This window comes from Siphateles boraxobius, unplaced genomic scaffold (assembly GCF_051911475.1).
Source record: "Siphateles boraxobius isolate OS27281-9 unplaced genomic scaffold, OSU_SipBor_1 223, whole genome shotgun sequence".
Classification (NCBI taxonomy): Eukaryota; Metazoa; Chordata; class Actinopteri; order Cypriniformes; family Leuciscidae; genus Siphateles; species Siphateles boraxobius.
This window is the reverse complement of record NW_027508837.1, coordinates 590,001-606,505: the sequence shown is the minus strand read 5'-3', so window position 1 is coordinate 606,505 and position 16,505 is coordinate 590,001. Positions and strand designations below refer to the sequence as shown.

Genomic DNA, 16,505 nt, shown 5'->3' with positions numbered 1-16,505 from the left:
AAAATGCACAGAAAACGTATAGAAAACGTTTAGAAAACACAGAAAACGTTCAGAAAACAGAGAAAACGCTCAGAAAACGCACAGAAAACCTTCAGAAAACATTCAGAAAACGCTCAGAAAATGCACAGAAAACGTATAGAAAACGTTTAGAAAACACAGAAAACGTTCAGAAAACGCACAGAAAACACTCAGAAAACAGAAAACGCACAGAAAACGCTCAGAAAACACAGAAAACGCTCAGAAAACGCACAGAAAATGCACAGAAAACCTTCAGAAAACGCTCAGAAAATGTATAGAAAACAGAAAACACTCAGAAAACGTTTAGAAAACACAGAAAACGCTCAGAAAATGCACAGAAAACCTTCAGAAAACGCTCAAAAAACGCACAGAAAACGTTCAGAAAATGCACAGAAAACCTTCAGAAAACGTTCAGAAAACACTCAGAAAACGCTCAGAAAATGCACAGAAAATGTTCAGAAAATTCACAGAAAACCTTCAGAAAATGTACAGAAAACGCTCAGAAAACAGAAAACGCACAACAAACGTTCAGAAAACGTTCAGAAAACGCACAGAAAACACTCAGAAAACGTTCAGAGAACACAGAAAATGCACAGAAAACGTTCAGAAAATGCACAGAAAACGTTCAGAAAATGCACAGAAAACGTTCAGAAAACACAGAAAACGCACAGAAAACGTTCAGAAAACACAGAAAACGCTCAGAAAACGTTCAGAAAACGCACAGAAAACGTTCAGAAAACACAGAAAACGCACAGAAAACGCACAGAAAACGTTCAGAAAACACAGAAAACGCACAGAAAACGCACAGAAAACACTCAGAAAACGTTCAGAAAACGCACAGAAAACATTCAGAAAACAGAAAACGCACAGAAAACACTCAGAAAACACTCAGAAAACGTTCAGAAAACGTTCAGAAAACGCACAGAAAACACTCAGAAAACACTCAGAAAACGTTCAGAAAACGTTCAGAAAACGCACAGAAAACATTCAGAAAACAGAAAACGCACAGAAAACACTCAGAAAACACTCAGAAAACGTTCAGAAAACGTTCAGAAAACGCACAGAAAACGCACAGAAAACAGAAAACGCACAGAAAACACTAATGGTCACTTGATCTGAAGCTTCTGGACGGGGTTTAGGAACGCTTCGGGAAGGTCCGAGTGGAAGTGTGTGTTGAGTTCTGCTGTAACTGTACCTGCTGATGGAGACGTAGTTGAGCACGCTGGGAGAATCGTACTCCTCCATCCAGGCCACGGCGTTGAAGAATCCCGGCAGGATCAGATTAATCCCGGACACGAGAACGGGAACGGCCAACAGACTCGCCTCCGTCAGCAACACACCGTCAGACGAGTGCATTCGAGTACGGGAGCGCGTTTCAACGTCTTTCTGCAACCACAAACATCTGAGCTTGAGCTGGTATATCCGCGCTCGTGCACATGCATGCAGATAGCGATTATTTAAGTAATCGAGTACTCTACCGATTATTCCATCGATTAATCGGATAAAAATCTGTGGTAATAAAAATAGATCCAAGTGAACAACAGCCTTTAAAATGACTTAAAATACAAATATATAACAAGCAATAGAAATTGGTTCAAATATCAAATGGGTTTTATTGAACAACACTGTTAAAATACACCATATGATATAAACTAATATAAACATTATGTATTATAACGAAGGCCTGCAGAGGGCGCACACGGCCTGGTGATTGTTATGTAACACTCCAGCATGATCAAATCCTCGATTTATATTGGCCAAACAACATTTAATTAAAATGTCCACTTAATCTTTAATATTTGGTCACTTCTGTACAATAGAAATGCAGCAGGAGCTGTAATTTCTTGAAAATAAACATGCAAACTCTTAAAAGTTTAAACTTTTATTTTGAAATCGTGATGAACAACAATTTGCATATTTAGAAACAGATTTATGTATTCTCGTGTGTTGGCGTAGATTTACAAATGAGTTGCGTTACAAATCGTGTGATGAATCATAAATGATAAAACACAAACCGCGTCCGACTTTTTGCACGTTATTGGAAACCTAAACCAACAGCATAATTATTAAAAACAATCAAAGCAAATAATTAAAGTGTTGTGCTTCTCTGTGGGAAAAAAACTGCGCATATTTATTTAACTGAATCGCAGCATTTGTGATTTCACAATAGCACTATGCTATATTATGATTTTAAATGGTTTTAATATATCGCATAGCCTTGGTAAACACTAGCGCTGGGTCGATACACCGATCTCCCGATGCGACACTATCACGATACTCGGCTGCCGATACGATATTGTATCGTGATTTTTTTTAAGAATTGTGATTCTACAAGTATTGCGATTCGATATTGCAATATATTGCGATTTTTTTAACACTAGACCATCGGGAAAAGCTCCATCATACATTTATACAGACTGAACATGATGTATAAGAGGAGTCATATTTACAAAAACAATCAAATCTTTCAGAAGCATCACTCAACACTACATTCTCTTGAATGATTCAATAACAAATACATTTTTAACTTGTCGCCACCTAGTGTTGAAACAATGTAATCGGTAAATGATTTATTTCAAAAATACTTTTTGTGCGCAAAAACAAACAAAAGTAACGACTTTATTTCAACCATTCATTTCCTTCTCTGTGGGCCTCGAGTCAGTTAGCATAGTGTGATAGCGTAGTGCTACGTCACACGTAGGCTCACTATTGGCCGACGCTGGTCATGTGTGTGATGCGTGTGACGTACAACACAGAAGCGCTGCGCTGTTACACTAGTGAACTCACTCGACGCCCACAGAGAAGAACATGAATAGTTGAAATAAAGTCGTTACTTTTGTTTGTTTTTGCGCACAAAAAGTATTCTCGTCTCTTGATAAGCTTAAGATTGAGCCACTGTAGACACTTGGACTATTTTAACAATGTCTTTAATAACTTTTCGGGGAACTTTTTTAATAACTTTTCGGTTTCAATCCCTTAGAAGCCTATGGAGGAATGATCCAGCTCTCAGATTTCATCACAAATATCTTAATTCGTGTTGCGAAGATGAACGAAGGTCTTACGGGGTTGAACAACATGAGGGAGAGTAATTACTGACAGAATTTACATTTTTGAGTGAACTATCCCTTTAATCGAGGAATCGTTGCAGCCCAAAATGGATATTAATGAAAAGTGCATGTGTGTGTTTATCTCGTACCTTGTGCATGTGTTCAGAGAAGTAGAAGACGGCCAGAACACACGCGAGCGTACTTCCCAAACACATCAGCCACGCCAACATGTGGATGAAGACCCGGAACAAACGCTGGAGAACGGAGAACTTCAGCTCCTCACGGTTCACTTCTGCCACCAGCTCCTGCACACACACACACACACACACACACACACACACACACACACACACACACACACACACACATACACACACACACATATACACACACACACATAAACATACACACACACACACATACATACACATACATACACATACACACACACACACATTATTACACATACAGACACACACACACACATACACACACATACATACACAGAAACACACATACACAAACACACACACACAGAAACACACACACAGAAACACACACACACACAAAGAAACACACACACACGCATGAATAATAATAATAATAATAATAATAATAATGCATTTTATTTAATGGCACCTTTCATAACACCCAAGGTCACCTTACAAGCAATAAACAGGTCACTGCATAAGACAATACACACAACAAACAAGCCACATACAAATAAGGTGCAATAAAAACTCAATACAACATGTTATAAAAAAGCTTGTATAAAAATATGTCTTAAGACGCGTTTTAAAAGTCAACAAGCAGTCGCTATTGCGAACATCAAGGGGAAGAGAGTTCCATAGGCGGGGGCAGCATAACTAAAAGATCTGGCACCCATGGTAGTAAGTCGAATCCGAGGTACCACAAGAGAAATTGAAGATGAAGATCTGAGAGCCCGTGAAGGAGTGTAAACATGGAGAAGTTGTGAAAGGTAATAGGGTGCAAGATTATGGAGTGCCTTATAAGTGAGTAGCAGGATCTTGAATTCAACTCTATACTTTACTGGAAGCCAGTGCAATTGCTGAAGAACTGGAGAAATGTGCTCAGTATAAGCTGTTCTAGAGAGAACACGAGCTGCAGAATTCTGAACCAACTGAAGCTTATGGAGCAATTTGGAGGGAACACCTGTGAGAAGAGCATTACAATAGTCTATACGTGAAGTGACCAGTGCGTGAATAAGAACTGCAGTATTATTATTTGAAAGAAAGGGACGGAGACGGTTAATATTACGCAACTATGCAATCCGTGTGATATTATTAATTTGAGCTTCAAAGGATAGTGTGCTATCCATGATGACACCCAAACTTTTAACCTGTGAACAAGGACCGATTGCAGTATTGTCAATGTACAAAGAAAGACAATTAGTTTTAGACAAAACAGATCTAGTCCCAACAAGCAAAGCCTCAGTTTTGTTGCCATTTACCTTCAAGAAGTTGGCTGAGAGCCAATCTTTGATTTCAGCTAAACAGCTGGATGTTTTGATTTCAGCTAAACAGCTGGATGTTTTGATTTCAGCTAAACAGCTGGATAAAGATGGTGGTGGAAAAGAACCGGTGGGTTTGGCAGACAGGTAAAGTTGGGTGTCATCCGCATAACAGTGAAAATGAATCCCGTATTTCCTTAAAATATAACCAAGAGGGAGCATATAGATAATAAAAAGAAGCGGGCCCAAGACAGAACCCTGGGGAACACCAGTGGTGACTGTAGATGTTCTTGATCGAAAACCTTTTAATTGAATACGCTGATTGCGTCCAGATAGATATGACCTAAACCAAGACAGAGCAGTGCCAGTAATACCAATAGAAGCTAATCTGTCAAGAAGTATCTTATGTGAGACGGTATCAAAGGCAGCGCTCAAGTCTAGAAGGACAAGTATGGATAAAAGCCCAGAGTCAGCTGCCAACAGTAGATCACTGGTTATTCTAACAAGAGCGGTCTCAGTGCTATGGTGGGGACGAAAGCCAGATTGAAATTGTTCATACAAGTTATTATTAGAAAGATGTTCATGAATTTGCACTGCAATAAATTTTTCCACTATCTTAGAAATAAACGGTAAATTTGAAATTGGACGAAAATTATCAAAATGAAGTGGATCAACCCCTGGTTTCTTAAGTATGGGAGTAATAATAGCAGATTTAAGATATGAAGGTACAAGTGAAGCATGAACAATTTTAGTAATCAATGGGGACAGGGCTGGTAAACAAGCTTTCACTAAAGGAGTAGGAAGAGGGTCTAATTGACAAGTCGAAGACTTAGATTTACCTATCAGACCCACTATCTCTGAAGTAGTAGGTAGTGTAAAGTTAGAAAAAACAGAGTGAGGAGGTGTGTGAATGATAGACTGACAGGAGTCATTATAGAGAGTACCAGTGAGTAATTGCTGATGTACATTTTCAACCTTAGATGCAAAAAAAGTCAAAAAACGATCACATAAGTCAGTGGAATACATATTAGATGGCAAAGAATCAGGTGGTTGCAGAATATTGTTTACCACCAAGAAAAGGGACCTGGAGTTCCCATTGCTAACTCCAATTATGTTGGAGTAGTAATCAGATTTAGCCTTAGACAATGCATTTCTATAGTTTTCAATATGTTCAGCATACATTTCTTTATGAACAGTAAGGCCAGGCCTGACGTACAACCGCTCTAACCTACGGCCTTCAGTTTTAAGTTCACGCAGTTCAGGTGTAAACCAAGGAGCTGAATGTACAAATGAAACAGTTTGAGTTTTCACAGGTGCGAATTCATCTAAAATCATGTTCAGTCCATCATTGTAGTATGTAACAAGTTCATCTACAGTAGAGAAATCAGATTTACTGGAGAAGGTGGCAAGTTCATCAGCAAGAGTAGGCACACCAATGTTCTTAATATTCCGAAATGTGATCGGATGACACGGGTTTACCTTAAAAACTGCCAATTTGGCACAAAAGGACACCAGCAGGTGATCTGATATGGCCAGATCAGAAACAGTGCAGTTATAAGGTGTTACACCAGAACAGCAAACAAGATCAGGAATATGCCCATTAGTATGAGTGGGCAGTGTGTTAAATTGTTGCATACCAACGCACTCCAAACATGATAAAAATTCACATGTAAATGCATTACTGAGATTGTCTATATGAATGTTAAAATCACCCAGAATGATTACATTTGGAGACATGGAAGATAAATAAGTCAAAATTTCAGATAGTTCAGTTAAAAAGGCATTATTGCTCTTGGGAGGACGGTAAATAGTTGTGAGGATGGTAGGAATTGCACCATTGATTTTTAAGGCAATTATTTCAAAAGAAGAATATGTAGACAAAGTTAACTGAGACACTTTCAATTTCTCTTTATAGAGTATTGCTAGCCCCCCTCCCCGTCCAGTATCACGGGATTTACAAACATAACTATATCCTGGGGGAACAGACTGGTTTAGGTGAAAAAAGTCATCTGGTTTCTGCCATGTCTCAGTTAGACAGAGAAAGTCAAACTCGCGGTCAGACAGTAGATCGTACACCAGAGGTCCTTTATTGGAGAGAGATCGTATATTAAATAATCCAAAATAAAAATTGTTTTTACCAGAATCGTTGCCAACCGATCTGGCCAGGTTGGTTAATACAGTATGGTCAACAGTCCGTGTGAGCCTCTCGGTGGGCGTGGTTTAGATGACCAGAAGGACCGTATTTGACATGAGCCATCAATGTTGTAACTCCGCCGAGACCCGCGATGTATATATTTCCGACGCGGTATATACACAATATCCAAGGGAAGATGTGGAGCTGAAAGGAAGATTAAAAGGACGCAAACGGAGCTGAATAAGTTCCGCAGCCGAATACTGTAGCATCGTCCATGCCACAGAATGGTATATAGCAGAAAGGACGACCCAGATGTAGTTCATCCGCACCAGTAGCTCAGTGATCTTCATAGTTGATCCAAGTGCCAGAGGTACCACGAAGAACAGTCAGTAACCGGCAGGCAAACCAGCAACCGCAGAGAGGATCAACACTTAGATCAAAACCAGCGTACAAGCCCGCCGAATCAGCGTGGATACACAGGTCAGAGTGGCTCCTTAAAATGGTTTAAAACAGTTCATAGATGGATCCATGCATTTATAAGTGCAGGAAGCTTTAGAAGTACTAAAAGTTTTAAAATTCCCTCCCTGAGCAGCGGCAGCTAGTAACTTAGCGCCAGCGTTCACCCGGAAGTAAGTGAAGTCTCCTTCATTTCTACAGCGCTTTTAACAATATAGAGTTTCACAGCAGCTTTACAGTGATAATAGGAGATTACAGTAACAGAGATTGTTTCGGCTTTACAGCAGATCTAGAATAAAGTTATTGTCCAGATAAAGTTAGTTTTGACTGATTCACTTCCGTTGCAAAGATCATTAGTTATTAACTTTTTTTTTATATATCTCTGCGCAAGCTTTAAAAACGCAAATCTGTGAAAACGCTGAAGGCGTGCACATGCGCATCACGTGTTTAGTCTATAGATATGAGCGTTTGAATATATATGTGCGCAGGCGTGTAGTCTTTCTCTACACACTTACCTCAACAAACTACTTGTCTGGCCTTAAAAATGTATAATACAGAATTAATAATAAATAGTTAGATAACAGAGCTGAAGTGCGCCATACGTGTGTGTGTGCGTGTGAGACTGAATGTGTGTGTGTGTGTGATTGTGTGCAAGTGTATGTGAGACTTTATTTGCGTGTGTGTGCATGACAGTGAGTGTGTGTGTGTGTGTGTGTGTGTGTGTGTGTGTGTGTGTGTGAGAGGGTGAGTGAGTGAGTGAGTGAGTGTGTGAGAGTGTGTGTGTGTGAGTGTGTGGGTGAGTGAGTGTGTGAGAGTGTGTGTGTGTTTGTGTGTGAGAGAGAGTGAGTGTGTGTGTGTGTGTGTGTGTGAGAGAGTGTGTGTGTGTGTGTGTGTGTGTGAGAGTGAGTGTGTGTGTGTGAGTGAGAGTGTGTGTGTGTGTGTGTGTGAGTGAGAGTGTGTGTGTGCGTGCATGTGTGTGTGAGTGAGAGTGAGAGTATGTGTGTGTGTGTGTGTGTGTGTTCTGACCTTGAGCTGTGTGCCGATGTTCGCTCGCTGGAGTCTGACGGAGGTTTTCTTGCTGACTTTAAAGTCCCACGAGCTGAAAACTTTTATGGCCAACAGGCCTTTAGATTTATCGATGCGGAAACTCCGACCGAAGGACTTGGACATGCTGGAAAACACACACACACACACACACACACACACACACACACACACACACACACACACACACACACACACACACACACACACACACACACACACACACTCTGTTTTTGTTGTCATTCAGGAATGTAAAAACATTTGCATTTACAGACACTACAGGCCAAAACTGTAATGTTTTTAATAAAATAAGTGTCCTGTGATCAAAGCTGAATTTTCAGTATCATTACTCCAGTCTTCAGTGTCACATGATCCTTCAGAAATCACTATAATATGATGATTTGATGCTCAATTATTATTATGTATTATTTTTGGTGCTCAATTATTAATATTGATTCTTATTTGAAGTTGAAAACAGTTATAAAGGAGTTTTTGTTGCTTTATATTTTTGTGTAAACCATGACTGAAGACTGGAGTAATGATGCTGAAAATTCAGCTTTGATCACAGGAATAAATTACACTTTACTATATATTCACATAGAAAACAGATGATTTACATTATAATAATATTTAACTTTTTTTACTGTATTTTTGATCAAATAAATTCATCCTTAGTGAACATTAAATCGTAAATATTCCAAACTTTTGGCTGTTAGTGAATATTTACATTGCGTTAATGCATCTGACACACATTCTTCTGTACAGTTCATGCATTTCAAGTTTAACAAACTCTTTTTTATGGAATATTGCAGTATTTATTGTAAATGATTTATGGGTGCACTCATCATTATAGTTTTAATAATCTTGAATCAGAATAAGTTCCTCTTGCAGTATCTCTGATGATGAGGGCGGGGCTATAACCTGTCACTCACATGACATCAGCCAATAGCAAACCACAATCATCCAATCAGCCAATCACCTCCCCACAGACACAATCAAGCCCCGCCCACATTTGGTCTCGTTCCAGAAGCGTTTCACTCGGATATACGACATAACAGAGAAGAAAAGACCAGCGCAACTTCCATTTGATGTCGACTTGTTCTCCTGAATTGACATGTACACTGTTGGAGACTCACGTGTAGACGAGGATGATGCAGGTGATGAAGAACGCAGCGCCGATGGTGAAGAAGTAAACCAGAGGCATGTTATAGGACAGTCCATATTCACACGACGTCCCGTTGATAGACTCAGAGCATCTGCGATTCGTTTGTAGTGTTTGATGACTGTAGTAACCGTAATACAGCAGAGAGTCTGAGAAATAACCCTGACACACACACACACACACGGATCATGAAGCATCGCACTTACAGCAATAAAGGCACTATTCATATATTTCAAATCTCTTAACTTTTTATACCAATATAAATTGTACTAGATCTCTATCATACATTTGGTTAAAAGCTCCAAATGTATCCTGAGAATTTGGCAAACGTACTTTTTGTACTTCTGCAAAATGTACTTAAACTATATATTATATTTTTATTTATGTATTTATGTATGTACATATTATACGGACCTGTGTCTGCAATTATTATTATTGTTATATATATTGCCACCTCTGAGTAACTCTTTTGAAAAATGCTTTAAAGAAGGCTTGAAAGTGCTTTTCTTGATTTGACTTTTTAGTGTTATACGAGTATTGTTCTGTGTGGTAATTATCTCTGTGTGAAACTCTATGTGCTGGAAGAGGAGATCTCAGTGGGATTTACCTGGGTAAATAAAGGACAGATAAATATAATAAATAATTGAAACAAGCGACCATTTCATACCGGAATGGAGGCAGATCTGAATGTGACTGGCTGAACTGCAACGTGGCGTTTATCAAAGACGTCACGTTATGACATTTTGAATAAAGAAACTGTAAAATGCTCAGATGAGACCAAAATTGATTTCATGCAAACTTTTTATGAACGGATTTATAAATCAATCTGAATTGTGATTTTTCAGATTTATTTTGATGTCAGAGCATTTGTGGAAGCTGGGATTCACTACCATTGAACAGTCTGGGGTCAGTAAGATATATATGTATATATAAATACTTTTATTTAATAAGGTCGCATTAAATTGATCAAAAGTGACAAAGATATTTATAATGTTACAAAAGGTTCTATTTAAAATAAATGCGGAACTTTTGAACTTTCTTCTCATCAAAGAATCCTGAAAAGCGTGTGTGTGTGTGTGTGTGTGTTTGTGTGTGTGTGTGTGTGTGTTTCTGAACTCACGGAGCCCGTCAGCACCTCCAGCCCCCACAGGCTCGTGACGCTGGTGTTCTGGTCCCGATCCGGAGCCACAACGGCCTGAGGAACCACCAGAAACAAACCCGTGACCAGGAACAGGAAGACGTTGAAGAAGAGGAGCGTTCGGAGGAAGAGAAAATACGACAGAACGCCCGTCCCGAAGTGACCGCCGACACACTTCAGAGCCGTTTGCCACAACTGGAGCGAGGACAGGAACGACAGCCAACCGTACCAGCCGTGTCTCACCGCCTGACAGAGAACACACAGATGGTTATTATAGCGCCACCTAGAGGCCCACTCACAAATATGAGACCCAGGACCACAAAACCAGTCACATGGGTTAACTTTTTTAAATTGAGATTTATACATCATCTGAAAGCTGAATAAATAAGCTTTCCATTGATGTATTGTTAGGATAGGACAATATTTGGCCGAGATACAACTATCTGAAAATCTGGAATCTGAAGGTTTAAAAACAAAACAAAAAAAAAACTGACCTTTAAAGTTGTCCATTTATGTTCACGATTGTCGTAGTAGTAGTAGTAGATTTTATTTTTCCCCGTGGGGCAATTGGATTTGCGGCACAGTCGCAGGGCACTTAATGACATGACATCAGACATAGAAATATGACACCAACAATAAAATACAAAACAATACACTATACTCCCTTGGGTCTGACCAGACCAGCCGGACATCTAGCTTATTTTGGGTGATTTAAAGCTTTAAAGGCTTGTGGTACAAAAGAAAATTTCAATCTATTCTTAGTCAAAAGTGGTAGACTGAAACGACACCTAGATGGCAGTAATTTTATAATGAGATACTAACGTGTGTGTGTGATCACATACAATGCAATTAGCCTTTTTCACCACTCTTGTAAATGTGTTCAATGCTCGGTAGAGTTATCCCAAGTAACTTGCTGGCAGAAGTGACTGTTTTTCCTGATTATCTTTTTCTGGGATTGTGCTGCATTCACTCACAAAAATAAATGTTTTATATATTTACGGCAGGAAATTTACAAAATATCTTCATGGAAAATTATCTTCACTTAATATCCTAATGATTTTTGGCATAAAAGAAAAATCCATAATTTTGACCCATATAATGTATCGTTGGCTATTGCCACAAATATACCCGTGCGACTCGTGACTGGTTTTGTGATCCAGGGACACATATTCATTTTCACATAATGCACAAAATATTAGACGCTGAAAATTGATTGGCGGCCATGTTTTTTGAAGTATCCGAGTCAAGTTAGAGAATATGTTAGAATGCCCAACAAAGAAGATGCAAACCAATTTTCAGCTTTATGGATCATACAGTTGCAAAGTTATAGGCCTGGTTTCACAGACAGGGTTTAGATTAAACCCGGATTAGGACATTTAAGTATTTTGGTAACTGTTTATTTTACAGTGTCCTTGTTACATGTTACATGTACTTACCATAGTAATAACAGTAAATTATGCATAAATACATGCAACTAACCCCCAAACAAATCCTAATCTTACCATAAACCTATAGTAAGTAAATGTAGTTCATTAATATCACTCAGTACTTAAATGTATAATTATTAAACTGTAACACTGACACCTTAAAATAAAGTGTAACCGTATCTTTTATAAAAATGCCTTAGAAAAAACCCTTAAAATCACTGGTGATCTTGAGACAAAATAGTGACACTGATATATTTTAAGATCTGTCAGTGCAAGTTGCTTTCAGTTCAAACAAGTCAGGGACTAGCTTAGCCTCGTCTGCGGAACGGGTGGATAATGTTTTTTTTTGTAGCGCCCCCTATTGGCGGAATCTTACAAAATTTGGTGTGTGTCCTCAGAATGTCCTGTTGTCTCTGTGTGTCAAGTTTCGTTAAGCTTGGACATTGCGTTCAGCAGATATAGGCCAATTCGTAAAAATGGGTGTTGCCTCACCAATGAATTAACTTATAAAAAAAATCAATCATGGTTTTCAACACTGATTCAATAATCATAAATGTTTATGACATCATATTATACTGATTTCTGAAGGATCATGTGACACTGAAGACGAGTAATGATGCTGAAAATTCAGCTTTGATCACAGGAATAAATTACAATTTACTATATATTCACATAGAAAACAGCTGATTTACACTGGAATAATATTTCACTTTTTTTTTACTGTATTTTTGATCAAATATATGGAGCCTTGGTGAGCAGAAGAGACTCTTTCAGAAATATTAAAAAATCGTAATTATTCCAAACTTTTGACCTGTAAAGCTTGAACATTGCGTTCAGCAGATATAGGCTAACTCGTAAAAATGGGTGTTGCCGCACCGATGAATTAACTTATCTTTGTTAATATCTTTGACGAATCAAAGTTATTTTGATAACGTCCCTTAGCTGCTGCTGTGCCTATTGATAAAGATCGGACCAATGGCCTTGGAGGAGTTCAAAAAGTACCTTTTTTAGAAAAATCTGGATAATTAGGGGAAAAAAAGATTTTTGTTTGTAGCCTTTAGGTTTCCAAAGTTAGGATCCAAAATGCGAATGACATTATAGCGCCACCTAGTGTAAGATGTGTGTGTGTGTGTGTGTGTGCGCGTGCATGAGTAGTGTAGTAGTAGGTCTCTACGATTTACAGTCTCTGATGCACATTCACTTTCAGGACAGAAAAATAATAATAAGAAAATCAGTACAAACACAACATTTGGTTCTTGGATCTTTAAGAAATCTCTAAATTTATGCTGATGTTATTATTTTGCATATTTAGTTGTAATATTAATCTTTAGTTTATCCTTCTTAAAGAGATGATTAATTAGAGTTACTTCCTTCATTGATTCGTTTGGTTTAATTTATATTATTTCTTTTTTATGTTTCATACATTATAAATTGAAATTAACTTATTTTGCACCTTATCTCACTTTAATGCAAATGTTCAGTTGTGTGTTGTGCCAGTAAAGCAACACTGAAACTGAAACTATATTATTAGCTTCTGTACTAAAGTTCATCTGTTTCCTCATGTCTGAAACAGAGAAGTAAGAATAAAGCCTTCAGACAAACATGATCACGCTTTGACACACTTCACTGCCGGCAAACCCTGACACACACACACACACACACACACACACACACACACACACACACACACACACACACACACACACACACACACACACACACACACACACACACACACACACACACACACACACACACACACACACACACACACACACACACACACACACACACACACACACACACATACACACGCACACACACGTCAAATATGGGGAAAATAATAACCATTCAAGAATGAAAACCCCCAAAACAACATCAAGACTTTGTACAAGGCCATTATAAGTCCTCTTTAAAAATGTCTTGCATGTGGTTTCACATACAATTTTTTTATAAAATACATTTTTAAACAGTAATATGCAACTCTGTTGTCATCTACATAGTTTTTGATTCCAATTTTGTGTAAAATCTGCTAAAAACAAAGGTTCATTCATCCCACTGGAAATGGAAGAACAAGTGGATACAAATGAACCAGAAAGTCATATAGTTCAGCAATGTGCCATTCTGATCGTACCCACAAATCCCCGTGGTGATGCGTGATGATGTCATGAGTGTGTTATGGACTCACAATGATGATGTAATACTTGAGCTGACTGCAGCAGGGAATCTGATTCTGAGACAGAGAGTGTTCGGCTTTATTCAACACCAACATCCTGAAAAACACAAAATAGCAGAAGAGAAACAAGATTTTAGGAAACAGAAATGTTTACAATATAAATGAGTTTTTGCAATCTAATAAATTACCTGTGTAACCAAGCAAAAATAATACTGGTTTTAAAACATATTTTAATGTTTTTAGCACCATTTATTACAACTAAACTCTTTTATGAAGTGATTCACAAACAGATTCATTCATTAAGTGAGTCTTTTGAACCGATTCATTAAACAGAACCAGCTCATAGGAGGCATTATTTTGTATATTACAAATATTATTGCTCTTTGACGAAGCGCTTTTGCTCTTTTGTAAGTCGCTTTGGATAAAAGCATCTGTGAAATACATAAAAGTGTAAGTATGTGTTGCATTACATTCTATTCAGACTAAAGACTCTCAATCAAATATTTATTTTGCTGTAGCGCTACAAGACCTAATGAACACGGTGTGTGTGTGTGTGTGTGTTATTTACCGGAGCTCTTTCTTCTCCGCGAGACTCAGTGGCATCGCTCTCAACATACGCACACGATCACTCGCCGACAGATTCTGCAGATTATTCACTAAACGCTCCCTCTTATTGTCTACACACACACACACACACACACACACACACACACACACACACACACACACACACACACACACACACACACACACACACACACACACACACACACAGAGTCAGAGTACAAGATGAGCATGACATAGAAAAGATTATACAATACAGGTCAAAAGTTTGGAATAATAAAGATTTTTAATGTTTCTGAAAGAGTCTCTTATGCTCAAAGCATTTATTTGATAAATAAAGTTTATTTATTTATTTACTTGATAGTAAAGTGTAATTTATTCAAAGCTGAATTTTCAGCATCATTACTCCAGTCTTCAGTGTCACATGATCCCTCAGAAATCACTATAATATGATGATTTGATGCTCAAGAAACATTTATGATTATTATCAGTGTTGAAAACAGTTGCGGTGCTTCAGATTTTTGTGGAATATTTCTATTGAATAAGGACATGATAGATTTATGTAAATGTATCAGTAAAGACATTTATAATGTTATGAAATGTTTCTTGAGCATCAAATCATCATATTATAGTGATTTCTGAAGGATCATGTGACACTGAAGACTGGAGTAATGATGCTGAAAATTCAGCTTTGATCACAGGAATAAATTACACTTTACTATATATTCACATAGAAAACAGCTGATTTACACTGGAATAATATTTCACAATTTTTACTGTATTTTTGATCAAATAAACGCAGCCTTGGTGAGCAGAGGAAACTCTTTTTTAAAAATGGTAACTCTTCGAAGCGTGGCTGGGTCGCTCACCGTCCTCCTCGCGCTCGTCGGCGTCGGTCTCCACGCGGTGTCCGCGGATGCTGGGTCTCGCAGAGCGCGGGAAGTGCTGGATCGAGGGCCGGCTCTGCCTGCGTCTGCGCAGCTGAAGGGTCCGGTTATAATACTGAGAGATGATCGCGCCTCGACTGCGGCCTGCACACACACACACACACACACACACACACACACACACACACACACACACACACACACACACACACACACACAGATTTATTTTGCTATACTTGTGAGGACATTCCATGGACGTAATGGTTTTTATACTGAACAAACTGAATATTCTGTCCCCTTACACTAACCCTACCCATTACACACACACACACTAACCCTACCCATTACACACACACACACAAACCTACCCATTACACACACACACACACACACACACTAAACCTACCCATTATACACACACACACTAAACCTACCCATTACACACACACACACTAACCCTACCCATTACACACACACACACAAACCTACCCATTACACACACACACACTAACCTACCCATTACACACACACACACACACACACACTAAACCTACCCATTATACACACACACACTAAACCTACCCATTACACACACACACACACAAAATAAACTAACCCTACCCATTACACACACACACACACACACACACACACACACACACACACACACACACACACACACACACACACACACACACACACACACACACACACACACACACACACACACAGATTTATTTTGCTATACTTGTGAGGACATTCCATGGACGTAATGGTTTTTATACTGAACAAACTGAATATTCTGTCCCCTTACACTAACCCTACCCATTACACACACACACACTAACCCTACCCATTACACACACACACACAAACCTACCCATTACACACACACACACACACACACACACACTAAACCTACCCATTATACACACACACACTAAACCTACCCATTACACACACACACACTAACCCTACCCA

The 16,505-nt window shown here is 38.6% G+C and overlaps 1 protein-coding gene across 1 annotated transcript in view; it reads right to left on the bottom strand.

Annotated features, from left to right (window-relative positions):
• LOC143747522 (transmembrane channel-like protein 6) overlaps window positions 1-16,505 on the bottom strand; it is a 57,998-nt gene that overhangs the window by 13,789 nt on the left and 27,704 nt on the right. The window contains exons 6-13 of the mRNA XM_077240315.1: window positions 15,507-15,668; window positions 14,642-14,750; window positions 14,086-14,170; window positions 10,453-10,716; window positions 9,307-9,494; window positions 8,153-8,297; window positions 3,215-3,370; window positions 1,214-1,404 (exon numbers count right to left, since the gene is read on the bottom strand). Of these exons, the coding sequence (XP_077096430.1) occupies window positions 1,214-1,404; window positions 3,215-3,370; window positions 8,153-8,297; window positions 9,307-9,494; window positions 10,453-10,716; window positions 14,086-14,170; window positions 14,642-14,750; window positions 15,507-15,668 (1,300 nt within the window). The remainder of the gene's footprint in view (window positions 1-1,213; window positions 1,405-3,214; window positions 3,371-8,152; window positions 8,298-9,306; window positions 9,495-10,452; window positions 10,717-14,085; window positions 14,171-14,641; window positions 14,751-15,506; window positions 15,669-16,505) is intronic.